This window comes from Lepus europaeus, chromosome 23 (genome assembly GCF_033115175.1).
Source record: "Lepus europaeus isolate LE1 chromosome 23, mLepTim1.pri, whole genome shotgun sequence".
Lineage (NCBI taxonomy): Eukaryota > Metazoa > Chordata > Mammalia > Lagomorpha > Leporidae > Lepus > Lepus europaeus.
The window spans coordinates 27,601,928-27,629,924 of NC_084849.1; the positions used below are offsets into that span (position 1 = coordinate 27,601,928).

General features: G+C 57.0%; 1 protein-coding gene across 1 annotated transcript; it reads left to right on the forward strand.

Moving 5' to 3' along the window:
* Positions 1-4,050: 4,050 nt before the first annotated feature.
* Positions 4,051-13,191, forward strand: LOC133752054 (basic proline-rich protein-like). The gene is made up of 2 exons (XM_062182329.1): positions 4,051-4,198; positions 12,725-13,191. Exons 1-2 carry the CDS (start codon positions 4,051-4,053, stop codon positions 13,189-13,191), a joined length of 615 nt encoding a protein of 204 aa, XP_062038313.1.
* Positions 13,192-27,997: the final 14,806 nt, after the last annotated feature.

Genomic DNA, 27,997 nt, shown 5'->3' on the forward strand with positions numbered 1-27,997 from the left:
TCCAGGCACGGGCTGGCAGTGGAGGTGGATGGGGCTCACTGCTCCGGGCAGGCCCAGCCATGTAATCAGGCGCAGACCTGGACGCCGGCCAGCAGCTCCTGGCTCCTCTCCCAGCTCATCCTCTTGGAAAGCAGCAGGCTCTGGGTGTGCCAGGAGCCCAGCCTGCCCTCTGACCGTGAGGCTCCTCGCAGCGTTGGTGGCCTGGTGACGGCGACCTGGGCTGTCCTCCTGCCTTCTCCACCTCACCGGCCAGCCCTGTTGCCCACCATGAGGGAGGCGGCCTCCACCTTGGCCCCCCACAGCTCCTCCACGGCAGTTCTGACACCCAAGCGTTGCCTGAAGCTGGTCCCCCAACAACCCACCTTGACAGGCCACTCCCTCCTGATGCGTGAGGAAGCTCGTGGCTATGTCGCCTCCAGAAAAGGCACCAGAGTGAGCACCCCGGACCCCAGAGCTGGCTTCTCCAGAAGGCAGAGCCTTGGGGCCCCTCTGCCTTCCCTCACTGCTGTCTTTGGAGCCAGTGGGAGGCAAGGCCAGGGCAATCCTGGGAACCTGCAGGTGGGATCCTGCTGGGGCAGGTGGGGCCAAGACGCCGTGACAAGTGGCAAGTGTGCCCTGGTGGTGGGGGCGCGGGGACAGGCAGGAGAGCACAGCTCATGGAAGTGGAACAGTTAACCGGCTGTTTCTGCACAGAGCTGTGGGCAGCAGGCAGAGCAGGCTGCTCGGTGAGCAGGGGAGGGCGGGAGTTAGGGAAAGGCACAGTGGTAAACAGCAGGACATTCCTAGGAGTTTTTACAAAGGGCACTGGGCTGCCTGGGCCAGCAGCTGAGGAACTATCAGGATCATCTGCTTGCCCCAGGACACCCTTCCATGAGATAGCGGAGCCCCAAAGGGAGGGGCCTGGCACAGCTGAGTCAGAGCTGCAACTGCCCGGCCCGGCTCCGGGAGAGCAAGCTCCAGCTTCGTCCACTCCAGGCAACCCCTGGCGGCTTACAATTTCCCCTGCTTAGTACAGAGGTGACACAGAAACCCTGCCACCTCTATCATCATCATCACTCCAGAAAAGAGAACACGCTGATGGCTGAAAAGCAGTAGAGGCACCGCTCCACGCACCTTCACCTGCCCTGGCTGGGACAGGAATGAGGGAAAACAGGAAAAAACAAAAGCACAAAAACTCAATGCCAGGGACCGGCACTGTGGCTTAGCAGGTAAAGCCACCACCTGCAGTGCCGGCATCCCATATGGGCACCGGTTCTAGTCCTGGCTGATCCACTTCTGATGCAGCTCTCTGCTGTGGCCTGGGAAAGCAGTGGAGCATGGCCCAAGTCCTTGGGCCCCTGCACCCACGTGGGAGACCCGGAAGAAGCTCCTGGCTTCAGATCAGCCCAGCTCCAGCCACTGCAGTCATTTGGGGAGTGAACCAGCAGATGGAAGACCTCTCTCTCTCTCTCTCTCTGCCTCTGCCTCTCTGCAACTGCCTTTCAAATAAATAAATAAATCTCAAAAAAAAAAAAAACCTCCATGCCAGACAGTAATTAGCCAAAGGAAACCTAAAAACAAATCTCCCAGGGATGAATGAGAGAGGAAGAAAGGGGATATTTAAAGACCAGGACAGTTCCAGAAAGACAGAAGGACAGGAACTTAAAATCCACCACGAAAAGCACAGATGAAACCAAACGTTGGCCAGACAGTGGCCAGAGGAAGGCCGCACACTCTAGACAACCCCTGGATGGCACTTTTTTTTTTTTTAAAGATTTATTTATTGGGGTCGGTGCTGTGGCATAGCAGGTAAAGCCACTGCCTGCAGTGTTGGCATCCCATATGGGTGCCAGTTCGAGTCCTGGCTGCTCCACTTCTTATTCAGCTCCCTGCTGATGCACCTAGGAGAGCAATTAAGGATGGCCCAAGTGCTTGGGCCCCTGCACCCACATGGGAGACTGGGAAGAAATTCCTGGCTCTGGCCTGGCCCAGCCCTAGCCATTTTTGCCATTTAGGGAGTGAACCAGCAGATGGAAGATGTCTATCTGTCTCTCTCAATCTCTTTCTCTAACTCTGCCTTTCAAATAAAATGAATAAATATTTAAAATAAAAATAGTTATTTTATTTAAAAGGCAGAATGAGAGTGGAAAAGACAGAGAAGGAGGGAGGGAGGGAGGGAGATCTTCCATCAGCTGGTCCACTCCCCAAATGGCTGCATCAGCCAGGGCAGGACCAGGCCAAAGGCAGCAGGCAGAAGCTTCACTTGGATCTCCCACATTGGTGCAGGGGCCCAGCACTTGGGCCATCTCCTGTTGCTTTCCCAGGTGCAGCAGCAGGGAGCTGGATAGAAATGGAGCAGCTGGGACTTGAACCAGAGCCCATATGGGATGCCACTAGCGATTTAATCTGCTGTACCACATCACAAGCCCAGGATAGGATCATTTAAAGCTGAAAACATGCAATCCTGAGCCCCAAGAACTCCAAGGCATGCACCAACAGGAGCCATCTGTGGTCGCTGCTCAATGCCAGAAACTACTCCCATGCCCCCCTACGGTCCCCTGAAGTTACAAGGGAGCTTCATTTGGGGCGAACCATAGGAATTTGCTGTTTACGGGCCGAGCCGCTTTGCCTTAAGACACAACACAGATCAACCTCTCAACCACACCACTAAGCAGAGAAGCCAGACCCAAACAGACAATGCAGTTTGGTCTCATTTCCAATTCCAGACATTCAAAAGCCGGTAACTTTAATCCAGCACGAGAAAGGGGTGTGTGTGGGTGTGTGGGTGTGTGTGCATGCGTGCACCTGCGGGCTTCCGGGGCTGCTTCTTGCTCTGGATGTCAGTTCAAAAAGCAGGCTCCCAGAGTGGGTGTTTGACTTAGCGGGGAAGACAGTCGTGTCCAGTCCCAGAATGCCTGGGCTCGGTCCCCAGCTGACTGTAGAAGGCAGTGGTGAGCACTCAAGTAACCAGGCTCCTGCCACCCACATCGGGGGCCTGGGTTGAGTCCCCAGCTCCTGGCTGTCCTGGGCATTTGGGGAGAGAACCAGAAGATGGGAACTCTTTCTGCTCTCTCACAATTTTTTTTTTTTTTTTTGACAGGCAGAGTGGACAGTGAGAGAGAGAGAGAGAGAAAAGTCTTCCTTTTTGCCGTTGGTTCACCCTCCAGTGGCCGACACAGCTGTCGCGCTGCGGCCTGCACACCGCGCTGATCCAAAGCCAGGAGCCAGGTGCTTCTCCTGGTCTCCCATGCGGGTGCAGGGCCCAAGCACTTGGGCCATCCTCCACTGCACTCCCTGGCCACAGCAGAGAGCTGGCCTGGAAGTGGGGCAACCGGGACAGGATCAGTGCCCCGACCGGGACTAGAACCCGGTGTGCCGGCGCCGCAAGGCGGAGGATTAGCCTATTGAGCCACGGCGCTGGCCAACAATTTTTTTTTTAAAAAAGATTTACTTATTTATTTGAAAAGCATAGTTATAGAGAGAGATTTTCCATCAGCTGGTTCACTTCCCAGATGGTGGCAACTGCCAGGGCTGGGCTAGGCTGGAGCCATGTCTCCCATATGGGTGGCAGGGGCCTAAGCACTTGGGCCATCCTCCGCTGCTTTCCCAGGTCATTAGCAGGAAGCTGGATAGGAAGTGGAGCAGCCGGGACGTGAACTGGCGCCCCTATGGGATGGCGGTGTCGCCACAAGGTCACGCCCCAGTGACAGATTCTGTGCACACTCTTCCAGACACTGAATAGAAACCTTCAAGAGGCGGAGACGCTGGACTGGGATCTGATCAGCTGGTAGACCTGGTCCAGCCAGGGACCTCCCCTGACACCCCGCAGCCAACAGGAACACCACCACACAGGACTGCTGGCCAAGTGACCAATCAGGACAGCATGTATGTCTTGGAAGAGGCGGCTGAGCCAATGGGCCGGTTGGGAACCCACAGGAAACCTAGTGACGACTTGAAAATCTCAGTATTAGGAGCAGCCTCCTGTCTGCCAGCTGCAGATACAAACACCCTGATAAGGCCTAAGGTCTGACAGCTTCCAAAGACGGCATAGGGGGTTTCTTCAAATCCTACATGGCAAGCCCCATGGAGAAAACAGGAAACTCAGAGCAGAACCCCGCGCTTCAAACAGGACACCGAAGAGCTCCCGGAGAGGGCCCTGAGCCGGTCCTGGTGGCAGCCGGCTGGGTCTATCAAAAGGAGGAAGCCAACAAGGACGTGGGTGAGGCCTTCAGGGACCCGGGCCGAAGGAAGCCACCGGAAAAGAGGGGAAACAGCCTACGTGCTCCTGCGGGGGCAGCCCCAAGCCGGAACTCTCAGTGTCTCCGGCAAACCAGCTCAGGAGCTGCGGACGAGCAGGTGCAGGGGACAAAATCCAGTCAGAGGTGGCAGCGTGGGCACGCACTGGGAGTTTCAGGATTTTTAAGGACAAAAAAAAAATTGGGCAACTGCTACAGAAAAGACTAGTCTGTGAGCCGGGCCAGAGAACCTCCAGGTGTGGCACTTCACAGAAGAGGGCTCACCTGTCCAGCAGGTAACTTGAAAGAGTGAGAGGGGAGGGGCCGAGCGCTCAGAAGGGATCTAGACAAGGATTCACTGGGCGGGGGGCGCCCGCACAACATTTCGCAAAGCTTCACTGTGCTTTTAAAATTTGAGCGTTGGTGGTGCTGGAAGGGCTCTCAGCATCACAGCGTAGAGATGAAATAAATGGCACTTCTCAGGCCAGGCGTGGAAACACGGACCACACGAAGCCCCTGAACCCGCCCAGCGCTCACTGCCTGTGTGGGGGCCGGCACCGCAGGGCCATGCAGAAGACAGCAAGCCGGGCCCAACAAGCTGCCGGCCCTCTAGGGGGTCTAGCCAAGAGTGGACAGAAAAGCCAGGGCATGGTTAACCCACACGACAGCAGAGTGGTGACTTCCACAGAAGGAGGGGGCTCCAGTGGGTGTTGAGGGGGCGTGCTGTACCTAGCGACGGGGAAGCCGAGGTGTCCAGCTCGTGGGATGCCTGCTACTGAGCAACGAGCTGGCCTTCCACTCCTCCTCCTCCTCCTCCAGATGTGTGTACGTGTGTGCACGCATGTGCCTTACACCCTCTGGCTAATACCTTTACAGCTCGATCTAAGTCTACTAAGGAAGCCGAGCCTGCTCCGTGCAGAAGTCCCAGAGAAAGGGGGGCGGGGCCTGGGGCCTGATCCCGATCCCGATCCGCAGAGGAGCCAAGAGGCTACAGGCCCAACCACAGCAACCACGCAGGAACCAAGACTGGCGGGCTCGGTTCCCACAGGTGACAACCCACACACCACCACCCTGTCCTCACACCCAAGCCAGGGCCCCAGAACCTGGGGGGCAGCCATGTAGCTCCCCTGGAGGGGCAGAGTTAGAGCCACTGTTGAGTGAAAACACGACCCACCTGTGCCGGCTTCCAGCCCCCTCCAATCAACCCGAGTTACTTTCTCAATTACTCATCTCACCAAGCCACTCCCTGCCTAAGGCCTGCCAGGGATTCTGATCACCTGGGAGGGAGGCCATGGCATGGCCTGGCCCGCTGCGTGCTTCCGAGAGGGGCGCCAAGTCCACCTCCCCACTTCCACAGCTGTGCCTCTCAGCACCCCAGGGAGGCTGTGCTGTCTGCAGGGAGGACCTGACCCACGTGGCCTCCCCTCCCCTCCTCGAAGCCGCCCCACCATTCTCCCTACCGCCTCCCTCCCCTCCCCTCCCCTCCTCGAAGCCAACCCCACCATTCTCCCTACCGCCTCTCAGCCGCTGCCTGGCGCCCTGCCCCGCCCCAACCCCCCCCCCCAAAGTCAGGGACCCCGCTGGCGCCCCAAGCGGCCGCAGACGCTAGCACCAGGCGTGCAGCGGGCACTCGCAGGCGTCTGTCAGCTGGGCAAGTGCCAGGAAGCCAGAAGCAATTCTGGGAGATAAGGAGAAATACTACACGCAAGATGATAAGGTGGCACGGTGCCCTGCCCCATCCCGGCTCCAAAAGCACGCGACTTAGATTCTTAAAATTAGTCAGGACTCCCAGAGAGCTCTGGCTCCTGCGCCTTCCACGCTGTCAGCATCAGGCCGGCGCTGTTCCGCTCCCCGTGCTGGAAAGACGCACCATTTTTTTATAAACCAGTTCAAAATCAGTAATAAATCTGCCCCATGGACATGTGAATACATTTTGATGGGGAAAACAAACACTTGCAAAGAAAAGAAAGAAAAACTTAGCAGTTAGAAGGGCGGCACCGCTCGCCTCTCAGTCCACCTCTTCAGCACCTGGCTCTTCAGAAGGGGCTGGAACCCCCCCACTGCTTCTGTCCTCAGCGTGGAGGACACCCGGTGTTGCCTGGCTCTACGATCCTGGCCTCCTTCCATAGCCCCACCCTGCCTCCGCTCCCTGCACCGGGCTCTAGGCCACGTGGAGTGACTAGTTCCCATCCGGGTGCCCCAGAGTCCCGTGGTCTACCTTGCACTGGGATTCAGAGAGGATTCTGTTAGCATCAAGCACTGGTCACTTGGAAAACGTTTCATTGTACAACACCGACCCATCCCAACAGCTAGCCTCACGGCTGATGTTGTCCAAGAAGACTTACGGGCCGGGGAAACCGCCCAGCTCATCGCCCTGGATGCAAGCTTTCCAACATCTTAACTTTCCCTGCAAATGCTTAGAATGGGCAGCATTGGCAACACAGTTTCCCCCCTCCACAGGCTCCCTTTGTTCGTTTTCAAGGATGTCTGCCGAACACCTCCACATCTGAACATGCACACTTTCCTCTGTTGAGCGTTTCTTTCAAGTGAAAAATACTGCTCCATGACAAAGAGCAGGCAGCTCTCATCCCAGCCGGGGTGAGGACACGCAGTCCCACAGGGGACCACCCGGATGGGAGCTCACTGGTCTACATTTACCCCTCAGCCACCTGGACGGGTCCAGGACGAGCAGGTCCCACCAGGGCTCTGCATACCACTGGCACAAGTGCTGACGTGGGGCAAAGGTGGCGATGTTGAAGTGTTGGGGAGAAGAGGCCTCGGGTGGCTGACATGCGAGGCCTCAAATGTTCACAACCCCTGGGGCCGGCACTACGGCATAGCAGGTGAAGCTGTAGCCTGCAGTGCCGGCATCCCATATGGGCACCAATTCAAGTCCCAGCTGCTCCAATTCCGATCCAGTTCTCTGCTATGGCCTGGGAAAGCAGGGGAGGATTGCCCAAGTGCCTGGGCCCCTGCACCCACACGGGAGACCTGGAAGAAGCTCCTGGCTCCGGATTGGCTCATCTCCGACCACTGTGGCCATCTAGAGAGTGAACCAGCGGATGGAAGACCTCTTTCTCTCTGCCTCTCAAATAAATAAATCTTAAAAAAAAAAAAAAATATTACAGGCAAGGAAAATGAAGCCCACAGAGGTGGAGGGGTGGGGACCATCCAAGCCAACCTCAGTCAGGACTCAAAATCCAATAAGTAAACCTACAGCAGGCTAAAGGACAAACCATGAATAAAAGGAAAGCACCATTTCAAACCGTATCCGTGTGCACTGGCGCAGGCCTCAGGGAGACCTCGGGCCTCAGGGCTAACTCACAGAGCCCGCCCTGGTGCTGCAGGCCATGCGCACCTGGAGGCAGAGGGGGCAGTGGGGGAGGGGCGCTACCAGGAAGCGGGAGGTGCAAGCTGCCTGCTGGGGGCATGAAGTCAAAGTCCCCCTCCTGCCAGAGCGGCCCAGCCAGCCCTGCTGCCCTTATCAGCTTCCCCACAGGCCCGGAATGTGGGACTTTGGAAAGAACGCTGTCCCCTCTGTCCCCTCGGCCTGCACAGGGCGCTCAGCGTCACCTGCCACAGCCGGGGATGACCCAAGGCCAGCGCCTCCCCACCTGGTGGACCCTCAGCAGGCTGCATGGCCTGGTGTCTCCCTTTCCTTACGAGGATGGCCAGACCCCACGAACCCATGTGTGCCCCCCCTACAGGCCTCTCTGGAGCTGGGTGGCGAAGGCACACATCTGCACGGGCCAGAAGAGGCCATTAGCCGGAAGGGAAGGAAGGGGCTGGGGATGGGAGGCGGAGGACGGCGCAGAGTCCACCTGTCCCCTGGGCCGTGGAGGGTCTGCTGGGGGGGGGGGGGGGCTCCTGAGGACCTGGGGGAGGGCTGCAGTGGAGACACAGCAGCAAGACAAGGGCCTCTTCCCTAAGACCAGGAGGAGGGCTGTGTCGCCAACTCCAAACAATCGCTGTTCTGCCTGGGACACCCGCCGCGGCCACCGCACACCCAGGGCCTCGCCAGTCCCCCCCGCCTCTCCACACACACACACAGTCAACCCCAGGAGAGCCCACAGCACTGCCCCAGCACAGGGAGCCCAGCCGAGTCTTCCCTGAAGCTCTGGCTCCCTGCCTCCAGGTGAGTGGCCTCACGCTGACCACACAACACAGCCAAGCAAACCAACCTCCGCAGGGAAGCTGAAGTCAAGGAGAACAAGAGGCGGCTGTGGTCCTGTCACACCTGTTTCAGCCACAGGAACCAAGCGTCACTGTCAGGCCCAGCCCAGCTACCCAGAAGCCAGGCCAGGGCAGACTCTGGAACCCCAGGCTATGAGGCCAGGAACCCCTAGGAGAGGCCCCTCTGTGACCACGACTCAGCCAGTCGATCTCAGCCTCAGATGGTGGGGCTCCCCCCACCCCCAGCTGCTGCTGCCACCACCCCCGGGCCTTGGAGGGTGGCGGTTCTGAGCGACCCAGGCAACAGCACTAAAGAACTCAGCCTCATTGCCTGCTGGATTCTGGTTACCGGCACCTGCTAGAGCAGCGGAAATGGCAGCCGCCTAAGTCCACCCAGACATGGGCCCAACCAAGGGGCGGGGCGCCAGCACAGACCACACGGGTCCTGGGCCCCACTCTCCCTCCCCACGTTGTGTGTGAACAATAGTCACGGAGGTGCAGAGGGAGCTGCAGGGCCCATGGGGCAGTCACCAACAGGGCCCAAGTGCAGCCACGGGGCGGGGGGGGGGGGGGCAGCCACGCCCTCACTGTGGCCAACAGCCCCTCCACCTCCATCCACAACCGGGCCAGCTCCCACCTGGAGGCACCCACCCCACCAGGCCCACTCCCACCTTTCCTTAGCCACCATGGAATTCCCATGGGATAAGTGAGGCGGCCGGGCCACCTGCGTTTCCCCACATCCTGCCTCCCGTGTGCTCCGACAGGAAATAAGCACAAGGACCTCTAAGCTCCAAGCCCAAGGCCACCCTCCTTCTCTCCCCTAACTCACCACACAGAAACTGAGCAGTCGGAAGGAGACTACCGGCCCCCCAAGCACCCCGCCCCCCAAGCCTGGCAGCCTCCCTGAGGGTCGCTCTCCCACTTAGTGCAGCCACACCCTCCCGTCCTGGACTGTGGCAGGGGCTGGGCCCTTCCTTATCACGCTCACTGGGGGCCCAAGGCAACCCCCATCCCCACCTGCTTTTCTTGCCTTGCCACTCCCAGCTAAAACTGGGCTCAAGGCGAGCCTGCAGCCCCTCCTCCCCCCACCGGCCCTCCCCCCCAGCCGGGTCCCTAACCCGAGGGCAAGGCCCCTCCCAGCAGGAAGCAAATGCTGGCTGTGCCAGGGAGAGTCAAACTGGAAGGGCTTGTTTGGAAGCCCCTAATCAGGAGCCGGGCCCTGTCCTGGGGAGGGGGGTCCCTGCCCCACCCCTCCCTGGGACGAGAGCTAGGGCTTACAGGGCCGGATCTCCCGCCGTCCTGAGCTCAGGCTGGGGAAGCGGGGAGCGCCTGCCCCACCGCAGGAGCCCCCACGGGCTCTGGCGTCCAAGGAAGGCACTTGGCCTGCGGGCCCAGCAGTGCAGAACTGGAAGGATTCCGAGAAAACCCGCTATCGCCCTGCCTGGAGGGCTGGTCGGTGAGCGCCGGAGGGCAGGGCCAGCCAGTGCGATTTCACCCATCTCACCTCGCCACGGGCTAGCTAGTCTGTGCCTGCACGGTGGCTGGCTGAAATGCAAAGCTCTCAAAAAGAGCCTCCCACATGCCCGTAGGCAGCGGTGCTCCCGAGCTGGCTTCGAGCTGGCTTCTCCTTTCCCGGTGTCTGCCTTCCCACACCCACCGCCCACCCCCCCCACCCCGGTTAAAACGGTCACCTACAGCCACAGCCAACCGGCTAGCCACCCAGGGCTCCCCTCCAGGCCCACGGCCGGCCCCCTCCCTCCCACACCACGGCCAGTGCCAGCCCTTTATCACCCTATCTCACAATCATTTGTTTGCCTGTCTTCCTCAGGATGAGCTCCAGAGGCCGGGCGATATGGGCACCCAGGTTTTCATTCCCATTTTACAAACGGGGACACTGTCCAGCAGGGACAGTCAAGAGTCCCCGGCAGAGCCAGCGAGGCACCCCAGACTTCCTGACAGCCTGCGCAAGCGCCCTGCTCAGTACCCCAAGGGGGTGGGGGTCTCTCAAGGAGCCAGGAGGGCAGGAACCCAACTTCTGGCTTTCCCAGGCAAAAGCTCCCGGCTGGGGCAGGGGTGGGGGAGGGGGCGCCCCAGTGGGCAAGAGGAGCTATGGGGTGGGGCTGACTGCCGGAGGCCAACTGGCCAAGCAAAGAAAGGGCAGAACCACAGGTCCCCTGGGTAAACTGAACTTTATTCCTTCCTCACTCCTGACTGCAGAACTGCCCAGCCAGCCCTTCCCTGGGGGCTAGCTGCTGATTACAAGGCACTGCCCCCCACCCCGTGGTCTGACCCTGGCAGACAATAAGGACTCTAGGAAGGCAGCGCGCCTGGCAGCTCAATAATGCAAAGCCCTGTTGCTCAGAGTCCACAACAGCTGACTTCAAGTGGATCGGAGGCTGCGCTTATTAGCAAAATGAGAAATCCGATCTGTGGAAAGAAAACACTACGTGAGGATTAATCCAGGGCTGCCGCTTGCGGACAGAGCCCGGGCTGCCGGCCAAGGCCAGGGAGCAGGAGGAGACCGTGCCTACCTGTCCCTAGGAGCAGGTACCGCACAGAGCAGGCCAGGCCACCGCTGCCCACGCTGCGGCGCCTCCCTCCAGCAAGTGCGGCAATCATTTCTGTTTCTGCTTTAATTAAAGGTCGGGCTCCCTCGGGCTGCTGCTTCCTCTGTGCAGAGCCAGCAACCAGAGGGAGATTTCTCTTTTCAGGAATAGCTCGTAAAAGCCCAGTGACTAATCTGCAAGTCCCAACAACTGGCCGGGACAAATTTTGGGCACACAGCAGCGCTTGGCCAAGCTGCGCTCCTGCCCACACCGGCCTGCGGGAAGCTGGGGAGACGCCCGAGGAAAAGCAGGCCCACCTGGGAGCTCTGCCCCCCTCCACTCCCCCAGAAAGGGAGGCAGGCGGGGAGCTTCCGCCCAACCTGCCCAGGGGGACCCAGGGGCTTCCCTAAGTCAGCCGCACAGGTTGGAAGGTTCACTCGAAGGCAGACCGACTCACTCCAGGAAGCAGTGCTGGTGGCCAACGGATTCCGCTCCGTCCCCAAGGATTGGCCTTCCAGCCAACCTCCTGGGTGTTAAGAGCCCAGTAAACCCACAATGTCACCAACACAGCTTTGTCTCCAGAGGCTGGCCTCGGCCTGGCCCATCTGCTGTCCCCTTCAGGCCACTAGGGCAGCCCTGCCCCACCAGGCACATTCTCTCTCTGGGAGCCAGGGCTCTAGACCGGCCACATGGCCTCCTCTCCTTGAAGGCCCAGGGAACCCAGGCACCGGCAGATGGGAATGGAGGGGCCTGGAGTCCAACCAGGAAGCAATAACGTGAGACAGAGAAAGGTTTTGAGTACCCCAGCTCCATCCCTCCTTCCCGGGGCAGGGGTGGGGGGGTCCTTGGAATACAGCCCCAACTTCAGCCTAGAAGCTGAGTCTCTCCCCTTACTACCTACCTGCCAGCTCTCGCCTTCCCCCAGGCCAAGAGGCACAGCAATCCCCCATATCAGTCAACAATCCACCGCCTTGCCTTGCCTCGGGATTCCTATGGGCAAGGCACTGCCCCTCCCCCCCACCACATATGTCAGAGAGGTGGCCTCCCTGGGCTACACCCCTCCTGCTGCTGGGGGCTGGGGGGCCGGGAGCATAGCTTTCCAGCCGTGCTTGGCAACTCCTACCAGGAAAGACACTGCGGGTGGAGGGGGAGGAGAAGGCATGGCCAAAGAACTTAAAGCGCACTCCAGCCTCCCGGGATCCGCAACGGGCTCCTTCCCCCAGCAGTCCCGGGCTGTTCTGGGTGGGGCCGCTGGGAGCATTATCTGGCTTCATCCCCCCCCACCCCCAGGGAGAAGCATTTCTGCCCCCCACCCACCACCACTCACGCACACACCCAAGCCTGCGTGAATACGAACCATCTTGGAAGATAAACAGAGTGACAAGCTGGGGCCCCCAGGCCCCCTCCCTGGGCCAGCTGACCCCCTCCCCCAAGCCCATCTCTCTTCCTGCCAAGCGGCTGCCTAGGGGAGCGGTCTGGGGGCAGGGCAGCTAGCCCACCAGGCGCAGGGCTGGCGCTCCGAGAGCGGCCCCTCCAGGCCCGACCCTGCCCCCTTTGCCCTGGCCGGTCCTCCTGCTGGGAAGGGGGGACCGCGCAGGGCGCGCAGGGCCGCAGCTCTGGAGATCACAAAATCCTCCAGCGAGGGGCGACGGCGGGCGCGGGGCCGTCTGCATAATGGGAGGCCGCCCGCCTGTCAGGCAGCGCAGCTCGCCCGACGCCGTTCGGATTAGATCGCTAATGAAAAGGCACAAAGAACCAGCGCCCGCTCGCCTGCCGTCCCCCGCTCTGCAGACCCGCGCCCCGGGCCCGGCGCGGCCCCGGGGGCTTTGTGCCCGGGGTCCACCCGGCCGCCCGCGCCCCCGCCGGGCACCGCGGAAGCCACAAAGCCCCGCCGGGGCCGGCCGGGGGTGGGGGTCCCGCCTGCGCCCCCCCGGCCAGGCCCGGCGGACGAGCACGCGCGCAGCCCCCACGTCGCCCGGGCGCGCGCGCGCCCACGCCCCTCTCCCCGGAGGCGCGCCCCGGCCCCCGCCCGCGCCCCCTCACCGCCCCCCGGCCACCCTCTCACCTCGTGTGCGGCGGCGGCGGCGCTCCGCCCGCCGGCCGGCCGGCCTCGCTCGCGACCCCTCGTCTTCGGCGCCCGGCCCGCGCCGCCCGCGCCCGCCCCGTCCGCCCGCCGCCGGCCCGGCTCGGCTCCCCGCCCAGCGCGCCCCGAGCGCCGCTCACAGCCGCCCGCCCGGCGCCATCTTGGAAGCTTGTGACGTCGGCGCCGCCCGCTCACCCCTAACCCACATCTGAATGGGCGAGCGGAGGGGCGGGGCCAGGGGCGGCGAGTGGGCGGGGCCGCGCCGGGGGCGGGGCGGAGGGGCGGGGCCGGCGAGCGGTCCGAGCGCTGGGCGGAGTGAGCGGCCGCGGCTACGCGCCGTGGGGGAGGGGCGCGCCGGAGGAGCCGGGGACCCCCGCCCGGGACCCCCAGAAGCCCGGCGGGACGCCAACCCGAGGCGCCAGGGCGAGACACCAGTTTCGCTCTTGCGGCATCAGGACCGCACGCTCCCCGGAACAGGCACCCTAGCCCACCCCCCAGTAGGCGGACTCCCTGCCCCCCGACTCAAGGCTGACCCCTTTGGAGCCTAACTTTGGCCCTTTGCAGCCCCCCCCCGCCATTGGGGCCCACCCAGTAGCCTGCGCCTCGCCTCCCGGACGCCTTCGCTCCCCGCTCCGCGTAGCCCCCGGCCGTGGTCCCAAAGCCGCAGCCCCTAGGGACTACTGCTCAGAGGGTCTGCGCTCCGCAGGACGCCCCCCGCGCCGTCGGGATCCCGAGCCCTGGGGAGCCCTGTGACCCTTGACCCCAGCGCCCCGCAAGAGCCCCGCTCCGAGCGCCGCGGGCCGGCCCTACCTGCTCCGAGGGCGCGGAGGTCCCGGGCGCGCTGCGCTCAGCCAGCCCCTTCCGGTGGCCGCGGCCCCTCCAGGCCGCGGGGGTCGTGGCCGGCGCTCGGTGGCTCGGAGGGGCCGGGACTGGCCGCGGGCCGGGGGAGGGGGCGCACGTGTCCGGGAGTTAGGGGAGTTCACGAGGCCGGTGCGCCCCGTTCACGCCCTACCCCGTGTGTAGGTTTGTTAGAGTCCTCTGCACAAAATTCTACACTTCAGCCGGAGGCATACACAGCCAAAACACAGCTGTCACTGCCCTCAACCTGGGGAGCGAAAACAAAAATAAAATAAACTCGCCAAAAGGTAGTCCAACATCGGGCAGGGCAGGGCAGAACAAGAGATACAAAAACCTAGAAACGGAAAGAACACAATAGATGCAAAAGGAAAAAAAACCAAACATCTGTGAAAAAGAAAAGAACTATTCCACGAACGGCGCCCTGGAGGACATCCTATTAAGGAAAAACGGGAAAAAAAACAACTGTTGGAGGAACCAGAAACGTACAAATAACAGCTACCAAGAGACCTGTTTTTGTTTTTGTTTTTTTAACCAAATTAAAAATCAAACTCAGATGGTAATTCTTCCATCACAGGCAAGAGTCTTGGGTGGGTAATCACCCTAATAGGCGGTTAGAGATGCTTTTTAAAAATGTTTGGCACCAAAATGAGCTGCTCTTTCTATTTTTTTTTTTTTTTCCTGCACACCTTGGCCTTGGGCTGTTGAAAGCACATTCGTTGTCTCAAAATTCCTGACTCTGAATTTGGAAGTAGGAACCGAAAAAAAAAAATCTTTGAAGACGATCATACTCCCTGGAATCAGCATTCTGGAATACCTGGGCTAGGGAAATTAACCTCAGGTGTCGATGCTGGAGGTGATTATCTGCCTCTACCCAGGCTGAAAGCTTGGACCTGGTGGCTAGGAGCACGTCTGACACTGAACAGTCATCCAACAGTCACTTGTTTCATTTGCATTTGGAAATTAATAGTTTCCAGGGATTGTTTAAAATAATGAAAAAAATACAAAGTAAATGTTTAACAATGGGGAATTGGCTAAGTAGCCTGTGTGGTGGAATCTTAGGCACCCATTACAAATGGTGTTTATGAGGAATGTTATGATTTAGTAAAGTGCAAATGATATGAGATTAAAAAAAAGAAAGCAAAATGCAACATTGTGTGAGACACACAGAGAAATAAGAGAATATATCAACCTACTTACGGAGGTTCTTCCTGGAAGTTGAGTCTTTTATTATGTATATTTTAGCATGTTCTTTCCTACAAAAGTAACATGTCTGATTGGAACAACTTAGCCCTACTGAAGTGTATTTTTAAAAGCATCTTTAAAAAATTAGTCATTGTCTTTCCTCTGCTGCCCCCTCTGTGTCTCTGAAATGATATTAAACAACTTGATGTCTGTACCACCTTCTCTGTTGTTGATACATGTCTGCTCACGTGTCTCCAATTTTATTATTTTGAAACTGTAAATTAATACCCTATATAAACTTACATAGTTGCCATAAAACTTAACAGTAATTTAGTATAAAACTTAGAGTACAGTTGCTTTCTGTCCCTAAGAATATATCACAGACATGTTTCTAGATCATTTCCGTAATTCACTTCTTAAAATTTTAATCTTTTTATTGGAAAGGCAGAGAGAGAGAGAGAGAGAGAGTTCCCATCCAATGGCTTGTTCCCAAATGCTATGCTTGCAACAGCCCACCAGCTCAAGAACTCAACCCAGGTCTCCTTCATGGGTAACAGGGACACAATTCCTTGACCCCTGGATGCTGCCTCCCAGAGTCTGCATTAGCAGGAAGTTGGAGACTGGAGACAGAGGTGGAGAGGGTGGAACCTGATACTCTAATACACTATGCTAATAGCCCACCCCAATGTCTCTCTCTTTTTTTTTTTTTTTTTTTTTTGACAGGCAGAGTGGACAGTGAGAGAGAGAGACAGAGAGAAAGGTCTTCCTTTTCCGTTGGTTCACCCCCCAATGGCCGCTGCGGCCAGCGCACTGCGGCACCACGCTGATCCGAAGCCAGGAGCCAGGTGCTTCTCCCGGTCTCCCATGCGGGTGCAGGGTCCAAGCACTTGGGCCATCCTCCACTGCACTCCTGGGCCACAGCAGAGAGCTGGACTGGAAGAGGAGCAAAGGGGACAGAATCCAGCGCCCTGAACGGGGACTAGAACCCAGGGTGCCGGCGCCACAGGCAGAGGATTAGCCTATTGAGCCCCAGCGCCGCCCCCAATGTCTCTTTAATAGCTGCCAAACTTTCTTGGGTATAGGGCTGTATATCTAGTCTGTATTCAACACTTGCCTTATTCGTAGCTCTTCAGGTGCCCCACAGTTTGGGGGGATTAAAAAGCTACTTATGAAATAGTCCCTGGGTATGTTATCTTCACATTGTCCTGCTTTTTCCCTTGTGCCAAGCAGTTTTTCAGAAGTTGAATCAATAGGTTAAATGATGTCTATGTTCCAATTGTAAGACTTTCCCCAAACTGTGTAGGAATTCCGAATCCTGCTCGTAACTTATTTTTTTTCCTTGCTTATTTAAACATTCTGGAATCTTCATTCTTGTACTATTCCTTTTAAAATCAGGGAGGGGGGGGCAAAGGAGAAAAACGGGTTTCTAAACCGGCAGTGAGCAAAGCTCTCAGCATCTCTGTCCTCTGTACTGATTTTTCTGCCTGCAGTCCTGGAGCCCTGAGCCATTTCCCAAGAAGCACTTTACACAATCCACGCGAGATTACTTCCTTGCTTCTAGTATGATCTTACTTAAGATCCGTGGAAGAATCAGGGGAACAAGCTCAAGAGACAATAGCAGAGATCAAAATTGTGTTCTCACCAACAGCAACCCAGAAGGGCAATATGGAAATACAAAAGCCAGACATTAGCAAGATGGAACCAGACAGGTACATCCCAAATCCCTCCAACACTCTGTGCACCTAGGACAGAACCTAAACCTCTCTCTGATCTGCAGGGGAAACTTGAGGCAGGTGAGGCTAAGCAGACAAGGCACCGGGCTCATAGCCACGATTGTCATGTCAGGTATGAAGTGTCAAGTGGGGACAGTGGCGCTGGTTTTGTTACTTTTATTTTTTTAAGATTTTATTTATTTATTTGAGAGGTAGAGTTACAGACAGTGAGAGGGAGAGGGAGAGGGAGAGGGAGAGGGAGAGGGAGAGGGAGAGAGAGAGAGAGAGAGAGAGAGAGAGAGGTGTCTTCTTTCTGCTGGTTCACTCCCCAAATGGCCACAACGGCCAGAGCTGCACCGATCCGAAACCAGGAGCCAGGTGCTTCCTCCTGATCTCCCATGCAGGTGCAGGGCCCAAGCACTTGGGCCATCCTCCACTGCCTTCCCAGACCACAGCAGAGAGCTGGACTGGGAGAGGAGCAGCCAGGACTTGAACCGGTGCCCACATGGGATGCTGGTGCTACATGCCGAGGATTAACCTACTGTGCCACGGCACCAGCTCCTGGTTTTGTTATGTTTGCCATCATCTGTTTTTAATGAAAGATCAACAGTAGTGGTTGTTTTTAGTGTATTTCCTATACAATATCCACTCTCACACTCTGACATCCCAAGCTCCAGCCATAGCAGAAAGCTGTCTATAACATATACTTGGTTTTCTGTTTTAGGATTTTATTTATGTATGTGAAAGGCAGAGATACAGAAGGAGAAAGGGAGAGGGAGACAGAGAGAAAGAGAGAATCTTCCACCCACTGGTTCACTCTCCAAATGGCCTCAACGGCCAGAGCTGGGCCAATCCGAAGCCAGGAGCTTCTTCCAGGTCTTCCTTGTGAGTGCAGGGGCCCAAACACTTGGGCCATCTTCTGCTGCTTTCCCAAGCGAATTAACAGGGAGCTGGATTGGAAGTGGAGCAGCCAGGACTCAAATTGGTGCCCATATGGGATGCTGACACTGCAAGTGGAGGCTTAACCTTCTTTGCCACAGCACCAGCCCCGTGTAGCCTATACTTGTATATGCCATGGTTTCTCCTCCCACTTCTGGCTCCAGGCTACCCTTCTCCCTCCTCCCTGGCTCTGCCTTATAAAACCCACGCAGCTCCAACACTGTGTCCTATCCCTCCATCCCAGGTCACTCACCCTGATACTGCTGATAATACTTGATAATACTGCTGGGAGGGCCCTAGAACAGGAAGACTCAGTGCCAAGCTCCTACCTGGCACCAAGCAGAGACTCAGTTAAAAGTCAGATGGGCGCGGGATATGTGGCTCAGTGGGTTAAACCTCCACTTCAGACACTCACATCTCTTAGGAGTGCCTGGTTCGAGTCCCAGCTATTCTAGACTTCCTATCCAGAATAGCTTCTTGCTAACGTGCCTGGGAAGCAGCTGAACATGGTCCAAGTCCATGGGTTCCTGCCGCTGAATGGAGTTCCCAGCTCCTGGTTTGGGGCTGACCCAGTCTGGGCTGTTGTGGGCATTTGGGGAGTGACCCAGCAGATGGACGCTCTCTCTCTGTTTCTCCCTCTCTGTAACTCTGCCTTTCAAAGAAACAAATACAGCTTAAAAAAAAAAAAAGTCAAAGGGCCAGCATTGTGGTGCAGCAGATAAGCTACCGCCTGCAATGCCAGCATCCCATATGAGCGCTGGCTCAAGCCATAGCTGCTCCACTTCCAATCCAGCTCCCTGCTGATGCTCCTGGGAAAGCAGCAGAAGATGGCCAGAGTCCTTGGGCACCTGCGTCCATGTGGGAGACCCAGATGGAGTTACAGGCTCCTAGCTTCAGCTTCACCTAGCCCCAGCCATTGTGACCATTTGGGGAGTGAACCAGTAGATGGAAGACTTCTCTCTGCCTCTCTTTAATGCTGCCTTTCAAATAAAATAAATCTTAAAAAGGAAAAAAAATATTTAATTCTTGTTTGAAAAGCTGAGAGACAGAGATTCTTCCACCTGCTGACTCACTCCCCAAATGCCCAAAACAGCTGAAGTCAGGAGAACTCAATCCGAGTTTTCCACACCAAAGGCAGTGACCCAAGCTCCTGAGATTACCACTGCTGCCTCCCTGGGTGCTCACTGGCAGGAAGCTGGGCTCCCCAGGGGAGCTGGGACTCCCACCCAGGCACTCCAATACAGGATGTTAATGTCCCAAGTAGCATCTTTTTTTTTTTTTAAGATTTATTTATTTGAAAGTCAGAGTTACACACAGAGAGAAGGAGAGACAGAGAGAGAGGTCTTCCATCCACTGGTTCACTCCCCAGATGGCCGCAATGGCTGGAGCTGCGCCGATCCAAAGCTAGGAACCAGGAGCTTCTTCTGGGTCTCCCACATGGGCGCAGGGGCCCAAGCACTTGGGCCATCTTCTACTGCTTTCCCAGGCCATAGCAGAGAGCTGGATCGGAAGTGGAGCAGCTGGGTCTTGAACCAGCGCCCATATGGGATGCCAGCGCTTCAGGCCAGGGCGTTAACCCGCTGTGCCACAGCACCGCCCCCCAAGTGGCATCTTAACCACAGCACAAACAGCTGCCCCTTCCCCTTCCCCGCCCCACCAATTTTACAGATAGGCAAACTGAGGCTCACTCAAGGGCCACAGCCCAGCTCAAACTCCAGCTCCCTCTGACTGCCGTGATGAGCCCAGCTTTCCCTTGTGAGTAGCCCACTAGAAGAAAGACCTCCAACCTATATATTCTTTACAGCAAACACCCTGTCTCGGCCCAGATGGACCCCTCTCTCGCCACCAACCTCCCTGTCACTGTGCCATCCCACAGCCCCAAACAAGCTCAAGGGAGGTCACACCTTGGCTGCACTCCAGTTGGATCATCATTCAATCCAGTGATGCTAACAATAAGGTGGGTGCTGGGTTAGTGAACAGCATAGGCGGGGTCCCCAGCCCTGGAAGTCCACAGCCAAGGAGGAAGATGACAGAACACTCACCAAAGGGCTGGGGAAGATGCAGGCTGCGGGGGCCAGGGGAGAGGCTCGGATCTCCCCCTGCCCTGTGCCTGGCACGCTGCCCCTCAGCAGTAGCTCCTGGCAATATCTTCTCTGCTGGCTGCTGCTAAAGCAACCGCCTTTCAGTTTTCATCCTTGCTTCTGGTTTCCACCTGGTCCTGACCCGGTTGGTCACGATCTTCCTGATGGATGGCAGAGCTTGAAAAAGTTTATGGAAAATGGAATTTGGAAAAAAAAAAAAAAAAACAGGCCTGGGCTGGGCTGGGTCATTGTGGTGCCAAGAGTGGAAGCTGCCACTTGCAAAATCCACATCACACCTTGGAGCACTGTTCCAGTCCCTGTGCCTCCACTTCTGATCCAGTTCCCTGCTGGTATCCTGGGAAGGCAACAGAAGATGGCCCAAGTACTTTCAAGATTTATTTATTTGAAAGGCAGAGTGGCAGAGAGGGAGAGCCAAGAGAAAGATCTTCTATCTCCTGGTCTACTCTCCAGATGGCTACAATGGCCGGGTCTGGGCCAGGCTGAAGCCAGGAGCCAGGAGCTTCATCCAGGTCTCCCGTGCAGGTGGCAGGGGGTCAAGTACTTGGGCCAACTTCCCCTGCTTTCCCAGGCTTATTAGCAGGGAGCTGGATCGGAAGTGGAGCAGTGGGGACATGAACCAGTCACCACATGGGATGCTGGCATTACAGGCAGTGGCTTTACACACTACTCCACAATACTGGCCCTTCAAATAAATCAATATATTTTTTAAAAAGTTTCAGGCAGGTGTTTGGCACAGTGATTAACACATATTTGGGACACCTGCATCCTACAACAGAGTTCCTGTATTCAAGTCCTGTCTCCACTTCTGATCCAGCTTCCTGCTAACGCACACCCTGGGAGGCAACAGATGCAGTCTCAACTATTTGAGCCCCTGTCACCAGCAGAAAGGTCCGGACTGGGTTCCCAGGCTCCTGGCTTCAGCCTGGCCCAGCTCTGGCTGCTGCAGGCATTTGGGGAGTGAACCAACAGATGGATGATCTCTGTCTGTCGCTATCTCTCTGACTTTTCAAATGAAATGAACATAAATAAAAACTCTAAAAAGAAGCAAGTTACAACTTTATTTTGGTGCAAAAATTTTGAAACTCATGCATCTGAGGGATCTTCCAAAAATTTATGGGAGACGTATTTTATGAAAATGCTGTGCCTTGAGCCGGCGCCGTGGCTTAATAGGTTAATCCTCCACCTTGCGGCGCCGGCACACCGGGTTCTAGTCCCGGTCAGGGCGCCGGATTCTATCCCGGTTGCCCCTCTTCCAGGCCAGCTCTCTGCTATGGCCCGGGAGTGCAGTGGAGGATGGCCCAAGTCCTTGGGCCCTGCACCTGCATGGGAGACCAGGAGAAGCACCTGGCTCCTGGCTTCGGATCAGCGCGATACGCCGGCCGCAGCGGCCATTGGAGGGTGAACCAACGGCAAAAAGGAAGACCTTCCTCTCTGTCTCTCTCTCTCTCTCACTATCCACTCTGCCTGTCAAAAAAAAAAAAAAAAGAAAAGAAAAGAAAATGCTGTGCCAGGGCCCAGCATTATGGCACAGCGGGTAAAGCCACCGCCTGTGATGCCAGCAACTCGTACGGGCACTGGTTTATGTCCCAGCTGCTCCACTTCCAATCCAGCTCCCTGCTAATGGCCTGGGAAAAGCAGCATAAGGTGGCCCAAGTGCTTGGGCCCCTGCACCCACATGGGAGACACAGATGAAGCTCCTGGCTTTGGCCTGGCCACCTGGGGATCCAACCAGCAGAAGGAAGATATTCTCTCTCTCTCTCTTCCTCTCTCTCTGTAGCTCTGATTTTCACATAAATACATAATCTTTAAAAATAAATAAAAAGACAATTATAAAATAAAGAAAAACAAAATCCCCGTGAGGTCCTCCTTTTCGGGAGGTTTTTGTCTGTCTGCTTTCAGCTTGGTCCCTCCAAGACTTCCTCCTCTGTGTGCACCAGCCCCTGGGTCGCCTGCCCCCAGTCTGAGACTGGCAAGATCTGTTCTGGGGTCTGCCCACAGATCACTGTGGCCTCTGTGCCTGGCCAGGAGAAGATGCAAGAGAGGACCCAGTTGTTGCTCCAAGCAGAAAGGGTGGAGACCAGGGCTGGCCAGTCTGTATTGCTGGGGAAAGCCCACGGGGAGGCAGTCAGACCCACAGCCCAGTTCCAGCCATGCTGCTGACCAGCCAGCTGCTCTAGAATTGAATTCTATGAGGCCTGCACTGTGGCACAGCAGATTAAGATTCCACTTGCAACGCCAGCATCCCAATTCGGAATGCCAATTTGAGTCCTAGCAGCTCCGCTTCCGATCCAGTTCCCTGCTAGTGTGCCTGGGAAAGCAGCAGAAGACGGCCCCCCCAGATACTTGGGGCCCTGCCACCTTTGTGGGAGAACAGGATGGAATTCCTGGCTCCTGGCTTCAGCCTGACCCAGCACAGCCCTGGCCATTGTAACATTTGGGGAGTGAACCAGCAGATGCAAGAATGAACTCTGGGGGCCAGCGCTGGTGCAGCGGGTTAAAGCCCTGGCCTGAAGCACTGGCATCCCATATGGGCGCCGGTTCTAGTCCTGGCTGCTCCTCTTCTGATCCAGCTCTCTGCTATGGCCTGGGAAAGCCGTGGAAGATGGCCCAGGTCCTTGGGCCCCTGCACCCACATAGGAGACCAGGAAGAAGCTCCTGGCTCCTGGCTTTGGATTGGTGCAGCTCCAGCCATTGCAGCCATTTGGGGAGTGAACCAGCAGATGGAAGACCTCTCTCTCTTTCTCTACCTCTCTCTGTAACTCTTTCAAATAAATAAAATAAATCTTAAAAAAAAAAAAAAAAAACTCTCTTAGGCCGGCGCCGTGGCTTAACAGGCTAATCCTCCGCCTAGCAGCGCCGGCACACCGGGTTCTAGTCCCGGTTGGGGCACCGGATTCTATCCCGGTTGCCCCTCTTCCAGGCCAGCTCTCTGCTATGGCCCGGGAAGGCAGTGGAGGATGGCCCAAGTGCTTGGGCCCTGCACCCCATGGGAGACCAGGAGAAGCACCTGGCTCCTGGCTTTGGATCAGCGCGGTGCGCCGGCCACAGCGGCCATTGGAGGGTGAACCAACGGCAAAAAGGAAGACCTTTCTCTCTGTCTCTCTCTCTCTCACTGTCTACTCTGCCTGTCAAAAAAAAAAAAAAAAAAAAACCACTGTTATTCTTTCAAACAAATGAATACTTCTTTGCCATTGGTTTCTGCTGGCCTCAGTTTTCCCACCTGTAAAATGGAATACAGAGCCATCTCTGCCTCGTTGGCTCATGTGAACCTGAGGTCATTACACAGACGGAGGCAGGCAGAAGCGCCCAAGAGGCCCAGCAGATGAAAAAGCCAGAGACCCCAGGGCAAAAGGTCACAGACAACATGAGGTTCCCCTCTAGCGATTGTGCGGAGAAGGGGGAGAGACGAGGATGGAGAAAACCCACCCCTCTTCAATCCCAGCTGGGGAGCCAGGAGTTCTGGAGGGAACCCCAAAACCACGTGGGGATTCTGGCTCCCAGAGGAGGACACTGAATTCCAGTCTTTTGAGGCCACCTCCCCCGGGGGGCCTCCTGTGCCAGTGAGGGGGGTAAAGGAGCCATTTGTGGAAGCCCCTGCGGCTGGGACGGCAGCCTCTGGTCACAGTCATGAGGAAGGCTGGGCCCAAAGCCCTTATCTGGCCTGACCTTGTGGCGGCTGACCACTCCCTGCCTCTGGAAAAACGTGCCCCCACCCCCACCCTGCCCTCTCTGAGGTCGCTTTCTCCTTAAATGTCCAGAGTTCTAAGAGGAGGCCTTTGGCGCCCAATGCTGACCCTTGGCCTTCCACCCTAGGGTGCTTTCGCCAGCCCCAGCACCCTGCCCCCCACATGCCCTCCTCTGCACCCACTCCGCCTGCACCGTCTCCCAGATGCCTCCGCGGGAGTCCCTGGGACCTGTGACTCAGCACGCATGCGTCCGCACTGCTGACCCCCTGGGCGCCCGATTGCCCAAGGCTGACTCCTAGGACCACTCCCCCGCGTCTCAGCCCTCCCCACCCTGCCGCCGCTGCCCCCCACCCCGCCACTTCAACCAACCCTACCAATTTGAATTCCTGGCTCTGCCTCCCTCTGGCCTCCTTCTCAGACCAAGCCCTGCCCCCCAGGGCAGGGGAGAAGGAATCTTCCAGATAAGAGCAGCAGGCAAAGGGTTCAGCACCCAGGCTCTGCCACCAGCCTGCTGAGTGACCTTGTCCAACGACCTCTTCACTCTCTCCTTTGCAAAAGCTGGATAAAATGATACCATCTGCATTGGGTTGCTCTGGGCCATGTAGAAGCCGAGGCTCCTGGGGAGGCCTGGGTGCAGGTCGTTGGCAAAGGCAACAGTGTTTCTTTCTTGGGGAGGTCCTGATCCCCAGTGAATTGGTTGCGCAACCCTGGGTGCCGGCTCCACACCAGGCCCTAGATACCTGCACGCAAGGATTGGACAAGGATAAGACACAGTCAGATGGGGCGGGGGAGGAGGTGACGAGTGAATGAGTAATTCCTGGGTGCAGGGCTTGTGCCTGGGGGCTGTCCAAGCACCTGGGAGGGGCAGAGAAGTCCAGGAAGGGAGGGGCCGGATAGGGACAGCTGCCCAAAAACAGTGATAAGAGGGCACTTATGAAGGGCACCTTAGCTGGCGTGGGGACAACGCCAAGCCCCAGGGACGGAGCAGTTAGAAAGGCTGATTTTAGGAAAACTTGAGACAGTCAGCTACAGAACTGCTCAGATCACTCACTTGGGCAATGAAAGCGCCAGGATTTCTCCCCATCCCGTTCCGGGGCTCGGCAGGTGCTTCCACCCAAAGCACCCTGAGATGACCATCGGGGGTCCCTAAGGCTGCCATCGGCGTCCCGCTGGCACAGGCAGTCAGGTGGTCAGCTACAAGAGCGTCTGTTGGGGTTCCAGGGCCTCCATGAGAGCAAAACAGGCCACATAGACCCGGGACAATTGCTGGGGCGGCAGGGGGGATGGTGCTCCAAACATGGGGCATTCCAGTCCTGGGCAAGAGGGGTCAGGGCAACAGGCCCACGACAGACCCATCTCCCCCGACCTGGGACAGCGACAGGTGGAGGTGAGCTGGGGCTCCTGCTGAACCTGTCTAGGCTGCCTGGGGACACAGCAGTGCCACCACAGCCCCAGGAGCCCTCCGTGTTCTCGGTCCCTGGAACCGGCTCCACCTGATTTCACAAGACTGGAGTTGGCCCAGCGTGTTCTTACCTTCGCTGGAACACCTGACTAGACCACCTACAAGACCCGCCCAGCCTCTGATTCTACATCTAGGGGGTGGGGCAGGGGGGAGGGGAGACAGCCAAAGGGGGGTGTGACCCAAAAGTAGAAAGAGCCTAAAATGAACCGTGGAGGCATCTCTGAGGGTTCTCCTATTGTAACCTTGGGAATTCCTTCCCAGATTTTGTACTGTGAGCCTGAAATTGGATCAGTTAATCACATTTTAAGAAATACACAGCAGGGGGCCAGCACTGCCGGGTCCTGCAGTGCCAGGATCTCATATGGGTGCTGGTTCGAGTCCCAGCTGCTCCACTTCCAATTCAGCTCTCTGCTGTGGCCTGGGAAGGCAGTAGAAGATGGTCCAGGTTCTTGGGCCCCTGTATCCACATGGGAGACCCAGAGGAAGCTCCTGGCTCCTGGCTTCGGATCAGTGCAGCCCCAGCCATTGCAGCCACTTGGGGAGTGAACCAGCGGATGGAAGACATCTCTCTCTCTCTCTCTCTCTCTCTCTCTCTCTCTGCCTCTCCTTCTCTCCTTGTGTAACTCTGCCTTTCAAATAAATAAATAAATCTTTAAAAAGGAAATGCATAGCAACACTGGGCCAGAAAAGGCAGATCTGGGAGAGGTCACGGGGGGGGGGGGGGAGTATGTCACGGAGTCCCCTGGGCAGAAGGGACCCTTGTATCAGAACTCCTTGGACACTGCCCCTTTGCTCACTGGATACCTGCTCTGTCCTCTGGCCAGCCATGCTTCCTTTTTTCCCGCTCGGTACCCTCCTGGGCAGGTTCTGACCTGACCTGTAGGTTGTGTGGTCACTCAGTCGGGGAGGGAGGGGACCAGTTGTCTAAGTTGTGGCCTGCCAGCTCTTGAGGCCACTCTCTGAAAGAACCTGCTGCTCTTCTTGTCACATGGGCTGAGAGTCACCGCCTGTTTTGTACAAGGAAGTGGCATCGTTTTGGAAATTAGGCCTGGGGCCGGCATTTGGTGGCTCCATGGGTTGGGCCACTGCCTGGGAGGTCGACATCTCATGTGAGTGCCAGTTGGAGTCCCGGCTGCTCTGCTTCCAATCCAGCTCCCTGGTCATGTGCCTGGGAGGGCAGTGGATGGTGGTCCAGGTGCTTGGGCCCCTGCATCCTCGTGGGAGACCAGGAGGAAGCTCCTGGCTCCTGGCTTCAGCCTGGCGCCGACCCCAGCTGTGGTAGTCATTTGGGAAGTGAACCAGTGAAAGACACCTCTCTCTCTCTCTCTCTCTCTCTCTCTCTCTGTGTGTGTGTGTGTGTCTGTCTGTCTCTTTCTCTCGTTTGCTCTGCCTTTCAAATAAATAAATCTTGAAAAAAGAAATCGGGCCGCAGCTGGGCACCTACCTTCTCCTTGGCTTCTGTCCACCCTCCAGCAGCCTGCCCTCCATGTCATACCTGGGTGGCCTTCTCTTGCTCCTGTTCAGAGTCTCCCGGTTCTCAGGGCCCAGGAGACACCAAGAAGGACCCAGAATTGTGTCCCCGCCCCTGATCTGTGGCCTCACCAGCTTTCTGGGTCTTCCTGTGGATTCTGATGCCACCAATGAGGACCCCAAGCTGTCCATTGGCAGATGGCATTTGGATCCAAGCTCTAAGATTCAGCAGTCCTGACTCTTCTACTCCCTCCCTCCTCTTCCTCCTCCTCCTCTTCCTCCTCCTCCTTCTTCTTTTTAAGATTGATTTATTTATTTGAAAGTCAGAATTACAGAGAGAGAGAGAGAGAGAGAGAGAGAGAGAGTCTTCCACCTGCTGGTTCACTCCCCAAATGGCCGCAACAGCCAGAACTGGCCCGATCTGAAGTTTAGGAGCCAGGAGCTTCTTCTAGGTCTCCCGCATGGGTGCAGGGGCCCAAGAGCTTGGGCCATCTTCCATTGCCTTCTCAGGCACAGCAGCATGGAGCTGGACAGGAAGATCAAGATAGCTCAGCCTGGACCAAGGCAGTCCTATGAAGGAAGGATGCAGGTATCCCAAGCAGCGGCTCAAGTTGCAGTGCCCACCCAGTCTTCAGCTTCTGTTTCCTGGGACCCCTGGGATTTAGGATTTAGGGAGGGTGAAGAGAGGGTCTTTCTATGGGTGGGCATCAGGTTGGCCAGGCCTGGAAGGACAGCCCCTTGTGGGGATGTGGGGCAATCCCTGGAGTGAGCTGAGAAGAGCAGGGCTGGGTGGGGCCTGGACTCCAGGCCTGCAGGCTCAGAGAGATCTTTCCTGCTCAACCTGATGATCCTTGTGAGCAGGCAGCTGGGGCCCAGGCTGCTCTGCTCAGGTTGGGTGATGGAATACAGAGCGTAGACAGCCTGGTTCTTCTGTTATCCTATATGGAAGTTCCAGTTCCAGACCCAGCTGCTCCACTTCTGATCCAGCTCTCTGCTGTGGCCTGGGAAAGCAGTGCAGGATGGCCCAAGTCCTTGGGACCCTGCACCCACGTGGGAGACCAGGAAGAAGCTCCTGGCTCCTGGCTTTGGATCAGCTCAGCTCTGGCTGTTGCAGCCATTTGGGGAGTGAACCAGCATGTGGAAAAAATTCTCTCTCTTTCTCTCTCTCTCTCTCTCTCTCTAACTTTGCCTCCCAAATAAATTAATAAAATCTTTTTAAAAAATGGGAGACACAACTCTTTTGTTTTAAATAACTACTTAGCCATAATTCGGGTCTCACAAGTGTCTGGGCTACAGGGCAGGGTAGTGAGGCAGCCTCACCCAGGGACACAATGATGTCATGGTTCCCCCTCACCCACCCCAGCAATCAACACATGGAAGCAGGGAGCCAATGGTCACACACGAGCCCGGTAAGTCCCTTTTCTAGAGCCTCTGAGCCCTCCACAGGTGGAATCTGGTCAGGACAAAGATGCCTGGAATTTCTCGAAGGCCAATGATCCTTAAGAGTTAAATATTCTTGCACTTGGGCCTCATTCCTTTGTAATCATAACCTCTACTCTACCACCAATGG

Coding starts and splice junctions, on each gene's coding strand:
- LOC133752054 (XM_062182329.1), top strand. CDS start 4,051: ATGGCAAGCCCCATGGAGAAAACAGGAAACTCAGAGCAGAACCCCGCG. Junction 4,199..12,724: donor GGAAGCCAACAAGGACGTGG/GTGAGGCCTTCA, acceptor CCCGCTCTGCAG/ACCCGCGCCCCGGGCCCGGC.